Source organism: Rhea americana, unplaced genomic scaffold (assembly GCF_003343005.1).
Source record: "Rhea americana isolate MKP2758 unplaced genomic scaffold, rheAme1 scaffold_42, whole genome shotgun sequence".
NCBI lineage: Eukaryota > Metazoa > Chordata > Aves > Rheiformes > Rheidae > Rhea > Rhea americana.
In genome coordinates, this window is record NW_028186557.1 from 4,989,403 (window position 1) to 5,008,122 (window position 18,720).

An 18,720-nucleotide genomic window follows, 5' to 3' on the forward strand; every position below is an offset into this window, starting at 1 on the left:
GCAGCGGMGCAGACTGCATTCGCTCCAGCCCGTGACCTCCAGGAACCCGTCGTCCTTGTTCCGAGAAGAGGCAGCAGAACAGCCACAGCACCACGTCCAGCCCAAACACTGCAGAAGCACAACTGTCTCCCCTCACCTGGCTCTTCCGCTCTGCAAAAACAGCTGCTGCTCCAGTTACTCCAATCACAGGAATGTAAAAACAGCTGCTCTTTTGTCCGGGGTACATTTCCAGGCTCCAAAACTGCATTTGCTGGGCACAAGGCAGGCTGTAACCAGAGGCTGAAGTCTAAAGCTGGAGGAGAGGAGAACATTTCCGAGCCCTCAGCTCCAGGAATTACCATTCACCTGCACTTCAGACACGAACATTCGCAGCTCCCCTTTGAAAGCCCCGGCTTGCGCATCAGAAACCGGAATCAGAGGCAGAGCGGGCTGAAGCGGTGCGAGGACCCTCCTTGCAAAGAAAGGATCCGCACATACGGAAGACAGCAAAACTTCGGGCAAGTAAAACAGGCAAGCGGTGGTCACGGAGCCAAGGTAACCGAGCTTTCATCCTGCGAGACACCAGCTCCATCCCTGAGCTTGGGAGCAGCCTCAAGTGGGACTTGATGCTTCAGGCAGGTTTACACACCCAAAAAATAAAAATAAAATAATAATAATAATAATAATAAAATCACACTGCAGTTGAGAAGTGGGACTGAAACCGGACACCCCCAGTTTTCGCGAACCTCGCACGTCGCCGGCAGCAAGCCCTGCACTGGCGTTCAGAGCCACGCGGGGCCTCGTCCGGCCTCTGCTGCACTCCAGGCTAACAGGAGGGAAAGGAAAAGCTGCAATTTGAGCATTAGAGCAGGGAGTTTTCCAAGTCACCTTTTTAATATAAGGGCTAGATTTCTACAGGAAGCATACTGCAAAATTGAACTATATCACAGCACCAAATTTATGCCTGATTTTACAGTATTTTTTATTTTGGGGCAAAAAAATGTTTTACAAGAAAGTCAGATAAGGCAGATCTAGAATGCACATTTTATTACAATAAAAAAAAAATAACCAGACAACATGGATAAGGTAGACAAGAACTTTTTATATTCTGACTATACAATAATATTTCTCTCTTTTTATCCAATGCTGCACTACTGTAATGTATCTGTTCTAGTCTAATTTTAAGGTTGTCCAGTTAAATTGTTTGAAGATTCTTTAAACAAGTTGACCTTTACCTATTTAGAGTTTCTTCTCAGAAACATTCATATATTATACAGGATATACAGATTTTTGAAACAAGACACTTAAAAACACACACAACTATAGCCGCAACACTATCATAGCTGCATTGTAGTGATTACATTGCTCAGCCAGCTGTAGACTCTGTATGTACAATTAGTTTTTATAGTGTTATTTACATAGATGGACTAAAAGCTATCTTTAATCTAAAAGGTAAAGGCTCTTGTGTTTAAGTATGTGCAGTTTCATAGCCCTGTGAAAAACATGACATTTATATACACTGTAAACAGCACAAGGCATGAGAATTTCCTCCTGCCCCAAACAATCTTGCAGGAAAAGTGTTTGTGCATTAGTATTCCTCTTCCGCTTCAGTTCCCACTCCTCGGGTTTTCTTATGAATAGCGCGGTTAAAGCTGTGGCAGGCAGGAACCCAATGATTGTCATGAAGACCTAGCTTACAGCCGGGGATGCCCTTCTGAGACCTGTGACAGCACATCCAGTACCCAGGCCCATACGGTAAAGCTTGACAGTACGGTTTAGGATGCCACCGGCACAGCGACACATCCCCTTTCACGTACTTCTTCTTGCACTGTTTGCAAGGATCCTCTCTGTAGCGGGGATCGCGGACCCAGCGGGAATCTGCCGGCCTTATGTTGTAGTATTCAATGATAAATTTGAAGTAGTAGCAAGTACATTTTAGAGCAACCAGACTCCTAGTAGGAAGCAATCCAAAGATCTTCACAATGATGTGGTGAGGCAGGAAGGCCATATACTGCTGAGGCTCCAAAAGCTGCTGAATTTTAAACCTGGTCTCCAAGAAGTCATGTGAAACCTGCCTTTTTAAGCAGGAAGCATCAAGTACTTGCAAAGCACCTTCTGTGGGAGGAACAGAAAGAGCAAATGGCTCTGCAGAGACACCATTTCTGACACACGATTTCTCAGATTCCACAGCATCCTCATCTTGGGCTACTTCTCCTGGCTTTTCTTGGGTACTTTCCCTTAGTGGCTGTTGCTCTTGAGCAGCAGGCTGGTCGGACTGGAGAAAAAACAACCTCCCCGGGAGCGGATCTTCACCAGAACTGGAGTTCAAAAGCTTGTCTTTCCTGCACCCCTTCTCAGTCTTGGTGACTGATATACTGATGCATAAGGACTCCTTCCTAGCAGGATGCAGGTGCTGCTTGGGAAGAATCACGGGCTCATCTGACGCACAATCAACAGTTGCGTTTTTGTTCTGCAAGGAYCCCAGCGGCAACCTGGCAGCAGCTGGACACGCAGATGGGAGAGATCGGGGAAGCTCRATTCGCATTTCAGAATCGCTCCTGCCAGTGGTTATCGCCAACACTGCATGAGCAAGTCCCGAATTCCCATTCCCCACCTGAGTATCCAGCCCAGAAGGAAAAGGTTGCCGAGCAGAGGCAGCGCCTTCCCATAACTCGGTGTCACCCAAAGGGCCACACTTTCCTCTGTACCCAGCCTCTGCTACCCCAGCATCTCCCAAACTTTCGCCCTGACCAAGGGCTTCAGCAGATGCCTTCCCAACCTCGCTCTCGGCCTGGGTGCCGTTGGCCAGCAGCACCCGGCCGACATTTCTACGGAAGCTGTTGTTCCGCGAGAGACTCCCAGCCTCACGCTCGCTCTGGCGCCGCAGGCACTCCGACTCCAGCTTGGCCACCATGTCCAGCACGCGGACGGGCTCGCTCTGCTGCTGCTCGCTACTGCCACAAGTTCCTTTCTCGGGATGGACCTCRCACGCCCCCACCGAAGAGAAGGGGTCTGAACCGGGAAGCGCACCTTTCTGCTGAGCGCTTGGCCTCGTGGTAGAAGCGGAGGGGCAGGTTTTAGCGCAGTCCACCAGTAAAGCACTTGCTCGCTGCTCCAAGAACGCCACCATCTCTATGACAGAGAGCGATCGGCCCGGGAACACACCCTCGCCGTTGTCGTTAACGCAATGCACAGAACAGTGCTCGATGCCGCAGGCGAAAGGCTCTGGCGGAGAGCACCTCGCGTTTGCCTCCCTCATTCTTTCTAACTGAATCTTGGCTTTTTTAAGATCTACCGATTTTTTCCTTCGTTTAGCTGCTCTTCCATCAATATCCCACGTACTTTTAATTTTCATGGAGCCTAAGCGACTGCTGCTGCTGCACTGCTGGGCTGCAAAGAAAGCAATCTTCTCCTTGGTATTGCCAGGCTTCACTACAGCCCAGACATCCAGAGGGCCTTCCCCTTCTTCTCCCTGGTGGATCGTTGCAGACAGGGCRTTCTTCTTTTCCCTTGCACTCGGACCATCTGCTGGAGCTTTCCCATTCATATTGCACATAGTATTCGGATAAATAATTCCCAGAAGCTTTCGAGATGGAGTCACGAGGGAGGGTTTTGGGAAAATGCTCAGTTTTGTGCAGCTGTTAGTATATTTTTCTTCTTGTGTTGCTCTTTGATGGCTCATAGGTGGACCTCTCAGGGAATCCTGGCTTATTTCTGGAGATCGCTCTTTCTTCTGTAACTTGAGATATGGCTTTAAGTGCATACCAGAAACCCTAGAAAAATAGAAATGGAAGAAATCTTAGTTGCAAAACATGCCTGCCTGGAATTAGAGAACAAGGCCCACAGCAGGCACCCTCGTACCTTCCACTCCACATCAAACAGCCCACACCTCAAAAGGAACCACGGGAAAAAGGAAAAGCAGCAACCAGGCTGCAGCATTCACCCTTGGAAGGCTTCTACTCACATCTCGCAATATGATCACAACCTTAAGGATGGCAGAGATCTTCCCATTAGAGAAATTTGTTTCCATGGAGTTCCACGGGGAAAAAAAAAGTTTGTTCCCCCCCCCCATTAAGTTATATCCATTGTGCAACTGTAGCTACTAGTTCATTCTAGAGTTAGAGTAATCCTTTGGTCCATTCACTTCTTAATCCAACTGAAAGGCACACGTGGATCAAAGGGCTCATCTGGACAGTAGCTACCAGTTATATAAACTCTTTTCAACAGACAGAGAATGGTTAAAGCTGAAAAGGAAAGTTAGTAATTGTAATCATACTGATCACCAGCGATCCCATAAGATATCCAATCTCCTAATACCTCCCAAAATGAAATCTATCCTTTAATATGATGGCAAATTTGAGGTACTTTCCCGTATGGGTAACTGTGTTATATAAGATAGCAGGAAAAAAGGGATAGAAGCATCAACCGTGGCTGAAGAGAATTACTTTCAAGTATTTTTATGTTTAAGGATTTTACAGCTATGAAGGAGACACTTGGATCCTGCTGACACTATAGCAGTAACAGCACTTGCACAGTGGTCCCAGGCACTCGATTCCTCCTTTCTGTTATACCTTGGGAGTAATTTTCAACTCAAAGCTTGAAAATGCAAAAGCTCAGGGCACTGCCACATAGGATCCAATTATCAGGAGACTTCAGGCTCTTCTCCCAGGACTATCACATAAGCATATTACGGAACTATCTATCTATAGATTACGTTGCCATGGTAATCTTTGAATTGCTACGATAAAAAGCCTCCTTTCTGAAACAGGGATAATCCACGCTTGTTAGCTTAAAAACAGCAAGTTCAATGCCACATTCATCGCAGCAATACAGATACCGAAACGCTCGGGCGCTGAATAGGGTTTCCCCTTACAGCCCCCACCAAAACAGTTTCGTTGCTTTTTGTATTTCTAGTCCAAAATCTGCTTTTAATTCAAAACATCAAACCATAACATCTGTAAGGWTGGACAAGTTTATAGTCCTTTATAGTATCTGCACTATCTCTATAGTTTATAGTATCTGCAGTTAACCCAGAAGATAAGTTTTTACCTAGGAAGACGTAGCCAGGAGTCCAGTCAGACTCTTCCCACCGCGGCGCAGCGGGGCTGGGACACAGCTCCCAAGAGACGCCCTCTCTGACGCCACGCGGGTAACCCCGGGGCTGACATCCGCTCACCCAGCCCTCGGAGCAGACCCGCTCCGAGGTGGCGAGCRCGGGACGGCTGCAAGAGGGAGGTCGCTGGTGGCAGACGTGGAAGTATCATACGAGCAACCCTGCGTACAGCTTATAAACCGGGCAGCTTTTAAGTAGACCTCCTCACCTATCAGCCAGGATTGAGGAGACTTGGGGTTTAGGGTCAGAGCAACCCAGAGCAGGAAGCAGAGCCGAGCCAGACAGCACCACAGTCAGCAGAAGGAAGTTGGCAAAAATAAGCTGCTCCACTTTCAGCACTGACATAATACCCTCTAGTACGCAAAGGCAACAACTCAGGCAGGTATCATCCAAGCCTGTCCAGGCAGAGGAAGCCTCTCACACTAGAGCAGACCGTTATTTCACCGTTGCCTTCTCTTGAAAATCTGGTCCCTCCTTCTGGCCCTAGTGATAAATGGTGAGAGGATGAGAAACAAGTCTGAGCAGAGAGGTTTTGGGGAGGTACATCAAAATGAAGGGCTTAGTTCACCTTTCCACAAGCATGCATAAAACCTAGCAGCTCCCCCTGGTCCTGTGCAGCGCTCCGAAGGCCAGAAGGCAGACAGCAAATGATGCTGGGTTCTCTCCTCTCCCCATTTTGTACAGAGCTCTTCACAACCAGAATGCTACAGCCATCTTCACTCCATCTACACAGAGGCAATAAGACAGCTCCCATGGCTGCAGATACGCCTACCTAGTCCCTGGGTTAATTCTCTCTCCACGAGTGTGTTAATTCCAGTTCTTGTTCAAATTGGGTCACCTCCTGCTTTCCAAAGTGYGACTGAACTATTTTGCTTTCCTTCTGAGTTGCATCTTAAGACTGCAATGATCTGATAAAATAGACCTTAGGATGCTGAAATAGATGAGTGAGAGAGAACGGGACAAGGAGGCTGCTATRGTTTGCTTCAGCTTTATTTTCTAGAAGATCTGCCTCATCTCAGTTACACCTTCTMGCTCATCAGGGTCAGGCCACCAATATGCTCGGGCAAGAGAGCAACCCAAAAAAGMAGCAGGCAAATCACTGCAACAAGCTGCTGCAGGAAACGACATCTGCAGCCCTCCCTTCTCCACCCAGAAGGGCCTTGTGGAGAGGAGCTTTTTGGCTTCTCAGACAGACGGCTGCTCACCACACTGCTCTGGGGAGAGGAGGGGAATACAATTAAAGATGTGACTTCACATGTTGCAACTCCACAAGCTAGGAACAGAAGATCAAGTTTCATCTGCGAGTTTTCACATTGGTGTGCTTGAAAGACAAGCTGCATACATTTTAAAGGCTTTCTTCAAGTGATTTTCAGGAATCCAGCAGGACAGTTGGTTCAACATCCTTCATTAAGGAGGACTGCAAATGAAGGTGAGACCAAATAAGAGCAGGACTAAACTGGTCCCTCCAACAGGCTTAGAGGACATGTTCTGCCAGCAAAGTTGGTTCAGCTGCTCAAAGCTATTTCTGCTCCATGGAGAAATACAAAAGGTAGARTTACGCCTCACCTATTACAGATTTCTCATTTAAGGATATATTTCCTCCTGTGTTTCGGTTAGTCTCTGGCTAAGGTTGAAAAGTTATAATTTACATAACAAAATTACSCCTTAGTCAGAAGTTTTACTGCCAGAATAATTGCCTCATTCGAATTCAGCATTCAGTTCATTGCACCATTTTAACGGATCCAGAATTAAAGAAAACCTCCATTTAATGGCTTCAGACAGCTATAAAGGAGCACTGCTAATTCCCTCTGACYAACTGCATCGCAGTGCCACCCGTCTCCAAGTTTTTGAGCAGCAAGGAGGAGAACTTCTTTTTAAAAGGGATTTTAGCAGTGGACCTTACCTGAAAGTGTTGCCTGGAAAAAATAAGTCTTCCCTCTCAGCCTCTCTCGACATACACTTTGCTGCGAGCAGTAACAAGTAAAAAATTTAAGACAGATAATTCAGCTCCTTCCCTGCACCACATCAGCAGCAGATTTCATTTCTAGTTGCTAGAATTAGAACAGAAATTGCTTTGAACGTGAACCAGAGCCCAGTCCCTCCCCACAGTCCACCCTCCTTCTGCAAGGTTTCAGTGCTGGCAAGCTGAGAACTGTGGCAGCTGCAGCAAGGTTTTAAATATTTAAAAACACTAAGAATAGTTTAAAAAGGTAAAAATCAGTGACAATTCCCTGTGATACTTAACACCAGAATAACTCTGTCTGTTTTCCTCCATCCTTTAGATGATCAAGCTATCTAATTTTATCTTTAGAGACAATGACTTTTTAGAAGTTCATGGAGGGAGCACAGAAGGCTTTCAAACTCAAAAGTGCAGTTTTGAATTGCTGATAAGAGACAAATCTGCCAAGAATCATCAGCAGGGAAACAACTAGCAGTGCTGTCTTTCAAACAGTTATTCCATCGTTAAGCCAGTGACATAAAAGGGACGGTTTTCCCAGGACTAAATCAACCGTGTCTTGGGCACACAGGAAAAACAAGATACTTAAAACTTCTGGAATGAGCTAGCTGTTTGCATGAGTTGTCGCTGTGGCTTTTTTCTTTTTTTTCTTTTTCACAGTATAGTTTTATCAAGATAGTTACTACGCTGGACAGATACAGAAACGTATGCATTTAGATGTGCGCACCAGAAACTTTCTGCATCCTTTTGCACTTACATGTCTTTGTAACTCACAATGGCCTAAACATAGTTGCTTTAGTGGAAATCCCAATGCTGAAAAGCAAAAACTGGCAACTTTCACTACTCTTTCCTAGGGTCCACAGATGGCCTACATCTCCCATCGGGCACCTCGGGCAGGGAGTCCCACAATGCCCGTGAAACGYGGAGATTTCCTCTGGCCAGCAAGAGCAAACAAACAAACAAAAGCACCGTAAACTCGAATAGCACTTCCACGCTGCAAGCTTTCCAGGCAAAGCACTGCAAGGTTTTTATTAAGACCAAACTTTCAATCAAAACCCCAAAGTTTCCCGTAGATTTCTTTTTGTAAACACTAGTTCCAGCCTGCAAAAGTTGCTGCCGCTGCTCACCGTACACACTGCCAACTACAGCACTGCACAAACCCTCAGGACATACTAACAAAAGGCGTAAGCCGAAAGAAAGGAAAAAACCTAACAATAATAAAAACGCACTCTGTGCATAACCTCTGGCAAGGCATTTCTCTTCCCTGGCATCCCATTTCTTCATTTAGAAAACTTAGCTCCTCTGTAARGGATACAGACATTTATGAAAATCARAGTACTCTGCAAAAGTTAACTATGGTCAACTGCTTGCTGCTTCTGGAAGGACACGACGGGTCCTTTGAGTCTGCTCTCCGGGGCCATTTCCACCCCTTTGCACCGCCGGGGCAAGGCGAGGCAGCCCGAGCGCTGCTTCAAAGGCATTCCCGGGATTCTGCGGGGCGGGAAAGCCCCGGCCCAGCAGACGGGCGAACGGCGCGCTGCTACTCACTGCAGTCTGCTCCGGTGCGTGGCAAGYGTCCAAGCTCGGAGAAGCTCCAGACCAAGGGGTGGTTCGGCTTCAGAGGAATCCGATTTTTAGAAACGCCACTCTCCTGCGACACCGACTTTATTCTAAAGCAACTGCTCCTGACTCCTCCAGCGCCTGCCAAACGCACGCGTCCAGCGGGGAGCAGGGAGGGGTTTTGCTGCGGCAGGCGGCGCAGGTGAAGCCGAAGGTACGTGACTGCTGAAGCAGCGCTCTGCTAGCAGGCTCTGCGGGGAGGGACCGGGAGCAAACCTCATACACGTGGGCCGCTGGTTTGGTCAAGCGGCTGCAAGGGGAAAGAGTGGCTGAGAAAAGCTGCATCTCTGCACCTGGAATAAAGGCCAGAAATAGAAAAAGAGCCTGGGAGCCAAAACGCAACATAGGTGCCTAAAACTTAACGTTAGATTCCTCCAGAGCCCACCCTACCACGTCGGCCGTTCAAGCAACCTGGCAGGGCGGGGGGACACGACAACACACAAATACAGCTGCTATACCCAGGAGCTAGAAGTCATGCCTAGATCGTAAGACCTTCCCCAAGCTGAGAGATTCTGGTGACAGGTTGCACAGMCAAGCTTTATGCACAGACCAGACACCCACATGCTCATTTTTGAGGGCTCCCACTCACTAATGGGCTTTAAACACATTTCAAGTAAATGCACACCCATATGCCCCACAGCATAAACCACAGTTGCCTCAGCTATTTTCCAGATTTTACACAGGGAAAGCAAAGTGGCATCCCTTTGCCAGCCTTTTGTACAAGAGCACATACCGTAAAGTGGATGACGTAGAAACAATTCTTCGTTCAGCCTGAGGAAGCTCAAACCCGCATTCCCTCCTTCCCAACCATCCTACAGATGACGCAGGGATGAAATAACACAGAGGGGAATGGCATCAACAGGAAAATTAGGTACTGAGGGTTATAAGCTGCTCCAAAAACACTTTGCTCAAACGTGATGGGACAGCATGCACGCCTGCAGAGCAGCGGGCTAAAGGAGGAGAGGGAATCACGTGTATAAATCTGCTCAAGGAAACAGTGAGAAGAAGAGTAGCAAGAAAAAAAAAGTGGTGGGTTTACAGGGCTTCTGCTCAGAGCTGATCAAAGCTACAGAGATTCCTGATATTACAGAAACAGTGACATATTTCCTTCTGCAAATGTTACCCTCCTTAACATTCATTCCCTAATTTGTTAACTGCAAGATCTTCTTGGACACCAAAGCCAAAACGTTTCTTCATTAAACAGTTAACAAACCAGCACGAGGTGATGCTATTTAGTTTTCACCTTTGTACGTACGTATCAAACRTTTGAGAGGCTGCAGAAATTAACCTTGGATTGCACTATTATGAAGACACAAAGTTGAAAAGCAAAGACAGGTCTGAAAGCAAATCACCAGTTCGTTCTTTCAAAACTCAGACCTAAAGGAACCAGCTCACGAAGTCAGCTGGACTGAGATACAGAGGATTTCACTGCAGACAACTCGACCCAGGAGGCATTCTCCAGGAGTCAAAAGCTRTTTCCATCACACCACATCCCAAACCAGAGCGGAAGAAACTCCAACTGAACATGTCACTACCTCRCGAAGGGTATAGGGAAGCATGCACAGGTTTCAAATCACCCAGAAAGTTTTATCTTGCAGATCAAAAAGCCTAGGAATAAATGCGAGAACTGCAGAAGTGTCAGTCCCTGTGAAAACATTACAAACAACAAAACAGCAAAAAGTTTGTCAGTTTGTGAAAAAGAACAGAGGGAAAAACAGGGCTGTAGGCAAGGTCAGGGCAGAGATCAGGACTACTCTAGATAGACCCCAAAATACTCAATTTTTGAGTTTGCTTTGGTTTTGAAGAGAGGCAAAAAGGTTGATCCTGAGGGCAAAAGGYCAGGGGTTAATTTGAACAAGAATGTGGAAGTGACCAAGAGAAGCAGGGGGGACCTCAAAAAGCTTCAAGAAAATTGGAAGGAGTGGCTCATTTCAATTTCAGAAGCCAAAACAGGCAAGATTTCTAAATTACAGGTCAAGCAGCAGGAATTTTAAACCTCTTGAGAGGCAATTGTATTTTAATGGGTTAGGCAAACATGCCGCGCATATTGAAGGTAACACTGCAAGGGAAAGTAAGGAGGGAGAGCGCTCAGAGCCTCTACAGGGGTCTGCTAGCCTGACTTAAATATAAAAGGCATTTTGCAAGCAAAAAGGATTACAGAGACACAGAGAGAAGTGGGGAGAGGGAAGAGTCCAAAATGCCAGACTAACCTGAGGWTCTCAAAGAAAATGATCTTTCTAGACAAAGGATACACGAACAACATCTTGCTTGCATGGACCTCAGAAGTTAAAAACAACTTCAGCACAAATACTGCAGGTACCCTGGTAGAAAGGAAATGCATTACCAAGGCAGAGGAGGAACAAAACATCAACTAATAGAAATGAGACAGAATTTTAAAGCGCAGATGGTGAAGCTGAACACCAAGAAGTTTTGGAGGCGGCTAAGAAGGGTGGATTAGCGATGCAGAGGCAAACAGAGGCAATCCCAYGATACGCACTACTGGCACTGCAGCAAACCCCTCCTGCAAGATCKCCCCTGGAGCTCGGCACACAGTCCTGGTCATGGCACAAAAGGAGATGCACCCAGGCTGAGAACAACGATGACAGTCAGTATTTACGAAGCTGCTAGAAAATGCTAGGATTGTTTAGTGCAGCAAAACYGTAGTAGAGCGAATACAACTGCTGTTTGCAGAGTACAACAAAAGGGTAAACCAGAGAGACAAAGCACTCTCTAACCAAAAAAACAGCAGCATAAACACAAGCTCAAAGGAATATAAGCTGGCACCAACATTCAGCCTAGGAATCAGAAGTTTCCAACTGTACAGTTAGATCTGCCACATTCAGCAACGGCTTGATCTAGGGGAAGAAAGGAGCAAAATGTAGTTGTTTTTAGGCTAGACTTCTATGTTTAAAAAAACAGATTATGCGAGAAGCTGCCTGGGAAAGCAAAGGGCTGGGTGACCCAGTAAGTCTTTTCCAGTGCTAAATCACTATCAAACCAACGTCGCAAGTATGCGCTGTCTACTCAACCACAGAGAGCAAAGGTTAACGTCTGCATTAAACCCACACAGCTTTGGGAAACCAAAAAACTGGCTCTCATCCTCCAGATTGAGGAAGCTTAAGAGTCTTAGTTTCAGAAAAAGAATTTTTTTTGAGTAGCTTGAACTCAAACTGGCATGTTCTTGCATTTGCATAAGGACAAGTTGTTCTGTGCAGTGTTCCTATAACGAGACGCAGTGAGAGGCGTTCACTTAATTGTCACATAAGCACAAGTGCTCGAAATCAATTGTGCATTTCTTATTAAGAGGAGGTGCAGGAGAGCGAGTAATACAGAATATAGGCTTAAACTAATCTAATTACTTACTCCATAGTAAGGCAGACCGCTACAGCGATTGCCAGTACTTCACTTGCTTTAAGCTGACTGCRTATGTTAAAGCCTACTATGGCAAGCCATTCCCCAGTTAAGTTTTACTTCAAAGCTGTATTCCCAAATTGATTTACAGCTGTTGCTGGAAAGAAGCAAAGCATGTATGTACATATGTGTGTGTGCATATATACATATAAATACATATAAATATACATATATCTCAAAGGTTTCTCCAAGTACAGTACCAGTTGTAGTGAATCCGTAGTTGTCACTGTCATATGAAAATGCCAAAGAACATTTCTGCCCTTAAGCCATTACAACATTTCATTTAGAAACAAAGACTAGCCAAAAGTAAGACTTCAGTCCAAACACAAGCGCGGTACACCAGACAGCAGCAAAATAAGGCGAAGAATCACTCGGCACTAGAGAGTTAACCAGCGACAGCCCGGCCGGTCCGCTCGTACCGTTTGACTTGGAGAAAGGGAGAAGCTGTGGCGTTGAGCGGTTCCCTGTGGAGGCCAGCTCTGCAGGAACTCCTCATCATCACCACCGCTCCCGCTAAGGCACGCCGTCACTGCCAGTCCATCCCGCCGCAGGCCCGAGGCGCCCTCGTCGGCTCGCCGTGCCTCCGGAGCGTCGCCGTGGCTCTGCCGCCTAGGAACTGAAGAGACGAGAGGGAAATGAGGGGGTCGCGTGAGCCAACAGCGGTGATTTGAGGCACRGGTCTCCTTCCAGAAGGACAAAGAGGGAAACGTATATATATTTAGCGTCCTAACAGTACAACCAGAAAGCACTCAACGCTCTCACGCCGCTATCACAACTGGAGTCCCTGCACATCCGACGCCGTGCCTTATACGCGGCTGCAGCGCTTACGTAGGCATCTCCGGCGGAGGCCGGCGCCTKCCCAGCGCCATGCAAACGGCACAGCCAGATCTCTCGCCCGCTGCTGAGCCCAGCGGCGCGTCTCCGAGGTGGACCGCCTCCGGCGGCGAGCCGTGACGCCGCCCCAGAGTTACGTTAGCACRCGGGATGGGACGGAAAGCCCGCAGGGCACGGGCAGCCTCGGAGCCCGCCGAGAGCTGCCCTGCCTCTGCATCACGCGCAGATAAGGTGGCGGCGGTCACCAAAACAAGGCCGKGCCGCCGTATCTCTCCCGCGCGCTCAGCGGCCGCCGTTGACGCCTTGTCCTTGGGGGAAGACGCTATTACCTCCAAATCAATGCAGTYRGACGGTGAGAGAAGAGCAGCCTTCRAGCAGGCACGTAAGAGGAAAAAGCCACACAGCGAAAGAGCCCTGGAAGAACTCAAGCAGTCCAGCTCGAGTTGCCAGAAGATAGCTTTTAAGGTGGTTTGCTTCCTCTCCAGAGGGCCAAGCACGGAACGCAGGAACGCCGTTTGACCACCGTGAAACCAGGACATCGGTGATTTGGCGTAGCAGGTTGCTCTGCCCTTTTCGGTAGCTCTACCCAGCTCTTGCACTGCTGTCCTATCCCCACAGCGGCGGGTCTGCCAGAGCAGCGTTTGCCGGTGTTGGYGCTCTCGCAGAGTCCCACGTCATCCCTTCAGCAACACCTGCCAGCAAGAGATAGCTGCCCAGCCAAGAAGCATCTACTTACACATGGCTCAGTAAATCAGTACCTGACCACTGTGGTTTACAGCTCAACATTGCCACTAAGCTCTTCTCCAAGCCTGGGAAGTCCACTCCAGTGGGCAACCTTGCTCCCTGATAAACTGATTTAAGGACGGCTTTCCAGGCAGAGAAGCAGAAGGTGGTTTAGATCCAGCTGAATTGCTAGGTCAGCTATAGCCATTTCCCAGTTTCTCGAGTGGTGGTGAAGGAGAGGTTAGCTGTTTGCCTATGTTTAAGAAAGCAGGAGCCTAAAATAATATATAAAATATTATATAAACACATTCCAATCTTCACGAAATATGTGCTGAACTCTACACAACATAGAAACGTGCTGGACCGAGAAGACCGAGGCCTTACACTGGCAAAGCCGGAGGACGACAGCACGCCCTCTATTCTGCGAGGGCAAGGCCTTAGATTGCCAGCAGAAATCAAAGCTTTCTAGTCAAACACCATCTTCATTACAGTAACAACAGCCTCTAACAAGACCACCTGCAAGTGTGAAAGAGGCAACAAAATCAGCAACATCAATCAAGATTTCTGAGGTTCTGGGCACTGTAAAACATACATCCACAAACGTGATGCAAAGCATACAGGCACAGACAGTAACGCACAGGCAACGCATATGCCTAGTGTTTTATGAAAATTAAAAGTTAAAACACAAAATCATGACTTTCCCATGAACCATCAGCAAGAGGCACTCAAACTCTGACTCTTATCCAAACTTTTGTCTGGCTTCTGCCTGTACTGACACYAGCGTTTCAGACTCAGCAGGAATTGTATCACAGAAACATGATTATATCCACACCCAAATAAATGCATCCACACTATTTTTAAGAAGGCTAGCCACTTTTTTGCTAGCTAAAACTCTTCCCCTTTTTGCACACAGAAATGRTTCCCTATGCAATGTGCAGTAAGAAAAATGCACTGCAAAGACAGACTATACATATTCCTGGCAAGTAATGCTAGATGCTTTGTCCCAGTCCTACTCCTTTACAGAGTGTAATGGGAAAAAAAAAAAGTGATAAAAAACCCAAGGAGAAAAAAATTAAATCAAAAGATCTCATGTGCAGAAAAAAGTTAGCTCAAGAAACAAAGCCAGCAGGAAAATTTGTTCAGGTCGGGGCAGGCGTAACCCCAATCCGTGCAGAGGCGGCTGCRCTGTCATATCCCAGCACGTTACACGTTCACGAAGGGACCAACACTTACTAGAGGAAAGCAGAAGCTGACAAAGCAAACACAGGCAAGTTCTCATGCACACCGCAGCCCAGCTCACAACACAGCTCCGTGCAAAGCATGCTTCTTCCCCTCCTCTCGCTGCTGGTCCACAGAAGAGCTGAAATAACCTATTAATGTCAGCAAGCTATTGGCAAATTCCTACTGGGTAAGTAGCAAAAAGCTGTGCTCGTGAGCCTAAAGCTCAGCATCTAAGCTAGCACGGAGATACTTACTGCGTTTTACAACCACTGCGTACTCCTTAACCGGGGTTGTTTCTTATCAGAAGGTACATCAGCTGACGGRTTAGCTTTGCAGAGCCGAGTGCAGCTTGAAAACTGAAATACGGATGCACAAATAAACACCGCAGAAGAGGAAACCAAAAGGCCAGTCTTGTTGTTTTTCTTTTTTGCAACCACACCCAAGCATATGCCTCTATGCACAAGATGTGGGAAGGAGTCAGATGTTGGCAATGTGAAGCATCATGTTCGCTAAGAAACGGACTGCAGCTCACTGAACGGTCRCACAACGCCCCCCCACAACCACCACCTTACAGTCATTTTTTAACTGCTGCTGCAGTTTAAGAAAACAAATATATTAGCTCACATAAGAGGTGGGGGGAGGTCTTCACCTATGGAGCAATGCACTACAGCCTGTGCAAGTTTTAGGTGAGGTGGAAGTTAAAGGTTTTTTTTTGTGGGGGGCAATGAACATGCCTGCTTTAAACAGTAGCAGCATTAACTTATAAACAAAACAGCTCGACGGATGGGCTCATCCTTGCAGAAAATTTGCTTTTTTAAGCAAGGAGGCAGTTGCCTAGGGTCTGGTTCTGAACAGGAATCACACTGCTTCAAAAGCAATAGAGCCTCTGCCAGTCGCATTTTCATTCTGAGTTACTGCCTTTAGTGCCAAATATTAGCAATTAAGGTGCAAGAGTCSAAGAGCATCCAAACCCAAAGGGTCCTCTTATGATCATACACCTGACCCAGGGGCTAGCTTTACAGCGCTCCCTGGCTCTGCAGGGCCACAGCACTGCGTCAGCCAGGCAAAGAYCAAGCAGCAACACACCCAGGGCACAGAAGAAAGCAACGGCAAGAATTACAAAGGGAAACTCAGATAGAAGACTTGATACCAAAAAATATTCACTACCATGGATATTTAATCTTTCAAAGAATAACCAGTGTTGAGGCCCTACAACAGAGATCTCTATGTTTGTTCGTTGTTTTGCGAGAACAGAGTTGCACATCCATCCTCCTCATTCAGCTCCACTTTGGGTTGTTACTCCATCAGAGAGGCAATTCTACCACTTCCCAGCCTAGCCACCCCTTAAACCCTCCCCACCTCCTCCAAAATCCCACCTGGAGCACTCATCAAAGCAGAAGACTCTCCCCTAAGAGAGGCAGACTTCAGCAGAAAGCCACTGCCCRCTTTGTCTGGTCTCAGCATTTAGTTTTCATGATAACTAGCAAGTCCTAGAAGCTGCCAGACCGGATTAGACGTGAGATCATACAGCTGGTCCACGCACTCCATCTCTTAATTAAAGACCTATAGATAGATGCAGTTCTGAGCAGTATCGCATGCATACACCACACAGGCTGCAACAGCCCTAGCAGCTCAACCTTTCTGCGTTCTAGTCAGAGTGAGGATTTGCATTTTTGCAAGATGGACTCAAATTTGCATTTATTTTTCTTAAAACATATATATTTTCAATCACATTTTCTTTTTAAAGTAGATTCAAACTGAGGTTACCATAATGCATTCCAGCTCCTAATTTTACTACCTGCTTAAAGCTACTCTAAGTATCCAAGCAGTACATGTCCGTTGTCAAAAGCCCAAGAAAAGTTAAGCCACTGAGCCAGCGGCAGCCAGGAGCTACACGCCTGGAACAAGAGCTCGACTGAAAGGCTGTTCCGGCAGGTGCAGAAAGAAYGATTTTTCGCTTTCAGCTTTTTCAAGCAGTTCATTTCATAAACTGGCTTGTTCCAAGTTCAAGAACAAAAACACACCACAGCAAGGATCCRAAAAGAGCAAGGAAGGAGGAAAGCCACACAAAAAACAGTTAAGAGAACGACAGGCTAGTATCTACATTTAAAACACTATAAAGAACTACTTTTCCACATTTGGCTCATCAGCTACATTTTAATTCTCTGTTTAGCAAAACAGTTTGAAGCAAAACAAGAAAAAACAAGCATGTTTTAATTAAAACTGTCTAACAAAGAGTTTTAGAGCGAATTCAGATTTCTACTCATCTGCAGCTGGTAACAAACCCTCACGTGAAACCAGATACCTAGTAGAGAAACTGTATCCACCTTATAACCACCAAGAGATGTAAAGATTAATGCCTACAATCAGGTTAGAGTCTTTTAAGTCAGGTTGAGCTCTGCAGAGCTGCTTTTAAACTCCTAACTGGAAAGCTGAGAGGAGCCRCCCTAAGCATGGATGTCGTGGAAGAACGCTAGACCATGCCAAACATCACATGGTCCTGTCTGATCAGCCTCCTCTCCGATGTTCAACAGGTCAAACTTTGTGCAGACCTCACATTATCGAACCCGAAGGCAATAATGACTGCTGCCACATGGGCTCTAGCTGAAATAAGAGCGYGCAGCTTCCCATGCCTACTGACACCATAAAACCTGCTGCTACCAGGTCTTCCTGTTGTTAGGCATCCAAGCGGCCAAGCGGCATGCAGCTGATCTTGGTGTTGTCTCCTCCAGCTCATTTCCCAATCAAATGCACTCCAGTCCTCCTTGAAGCTCCCTCARGCTCTCACCTGTGTCCCGCTCCCCGAACAGTACGTAACAGAGCAAGTACTCACTTAACCGAAGCCTATGCGACATGGGAGCTCTCTACACAAATTCAAGCTTGGAGATCCATGGGAGCATGGACTGCGCATGGGTTCAGAATCATCGTGCAGCCCCACAGCCCAGCCAGTAGTTATAACTCGTATGGTGGTGGGATCTCGCCCCCCTCCACCGTCCAACRCTCTCACTCCATTCCTTGTATCAGCACCAGTACTAGTCTGATCTTCTCTGAACCAGTTCAASGAACTGAACTGTAAAAATCCTAATCCAGAAGAGGAGGGCTCCATGATCCCATCCACCACAGAACCTAGGAGACATCAGCATGGCTCAATGGGTAGCAGACAAGGTCTGCTGCAGCTCCAGCTCAGACCAGCTCCCACTGTCCTGACCCCCCAYCTTAATTGTGCCAGGAAGGACATCTGCCACAAACAAACACGTGAGGTTCACAGAAGACATTTGACTGCTTACTGCTGTCAAACAGCACTGCTTGCTCATGAAATACTTACTCTAATGAAGCACCACAGGGAGAACCTGTCCTCCCTTCCAAGATCATGTCAATAAAGAACAACAGGTTKAAAATTTGTAGCTCTTGTGTCTTTTCTCCTTTAGGTGTGGTTAGTGTTGGAATGATTTAAGAAGTCCCCTCCCCTTCAAAAAAAAAAAAGTCTCAAAAGAAAAAAAGATAAGTTGTGCTGCACCTCGTTAACCTCATCTTTTAATAGGGAAATTAATGACAAAATGTTTCTCTCGTTCAACAATTCCTGAAAGGTTTCAGCTGTCTTGCGCAATTTAGTTAAGGACATCATCTGTTGCTCAACTGCGAAGAAGCTAAGAACTGGCTCAGTAGATTTGTTCTGCTTTATCCAAGTGGGAAACAAAAACAGCACATCGGATATTTGCCAATGCTGCTGCAGCGCAGTGCTGGTGACAAACGTGCACGGACCACACATTACTTCACTTTCTAGAAAGCTACCACCTACTTTGGCACTTGCTGTCACTGCGTGATCTGTCGCATGCCCAGAATGATAAATCAGAGGTGACTG

General features: G+C 46.8%; 1 protein-coding gene across 6 annotated transcripts in view; it reads right to left on the reverse strand.

Moving 5' to 3' along the window:
• Positions 1-1,011: 1,011 nt before the first annotated feature.
• FBXO34 (F-box protein 34) overlaps positions 1,012-18,720 on the reverse strand; it is a 37,467-nt gene continuing 19,758 nt past the window's right edge. For 2 of the 6 annotated variants that reach the window (XM_085315099.1, XM_085315098.1), the window contains exons 2-3: positions 12,500-12,696; positions 1,012-3,752 (exon numbers count right to left, since the gene is read on the reverse strand). In XM_085315099.1, coding sequence (XP_085171225.1) covers positions 1,568-3,752; positions 12,500-12,579 — 2,265 coding nt within the window. In that variant the 5' untranslated portion in view covers positions 12,580-12,696 and the 3' untranslated portion in view covers positions 1,012-1,567. Of the gene's footprint in view, positions 3,753-5,300; positions 5,851-12,499; positions 12,697-12,908; positions 13,173-15,112; positions 15,215-18,720 lie in introns of those variants that run through there. The other 4 variants (XM_085315097.1, XM_085315100.1, XM_085315096.1 and 1 more) reach the window with 4 other exon arrangements.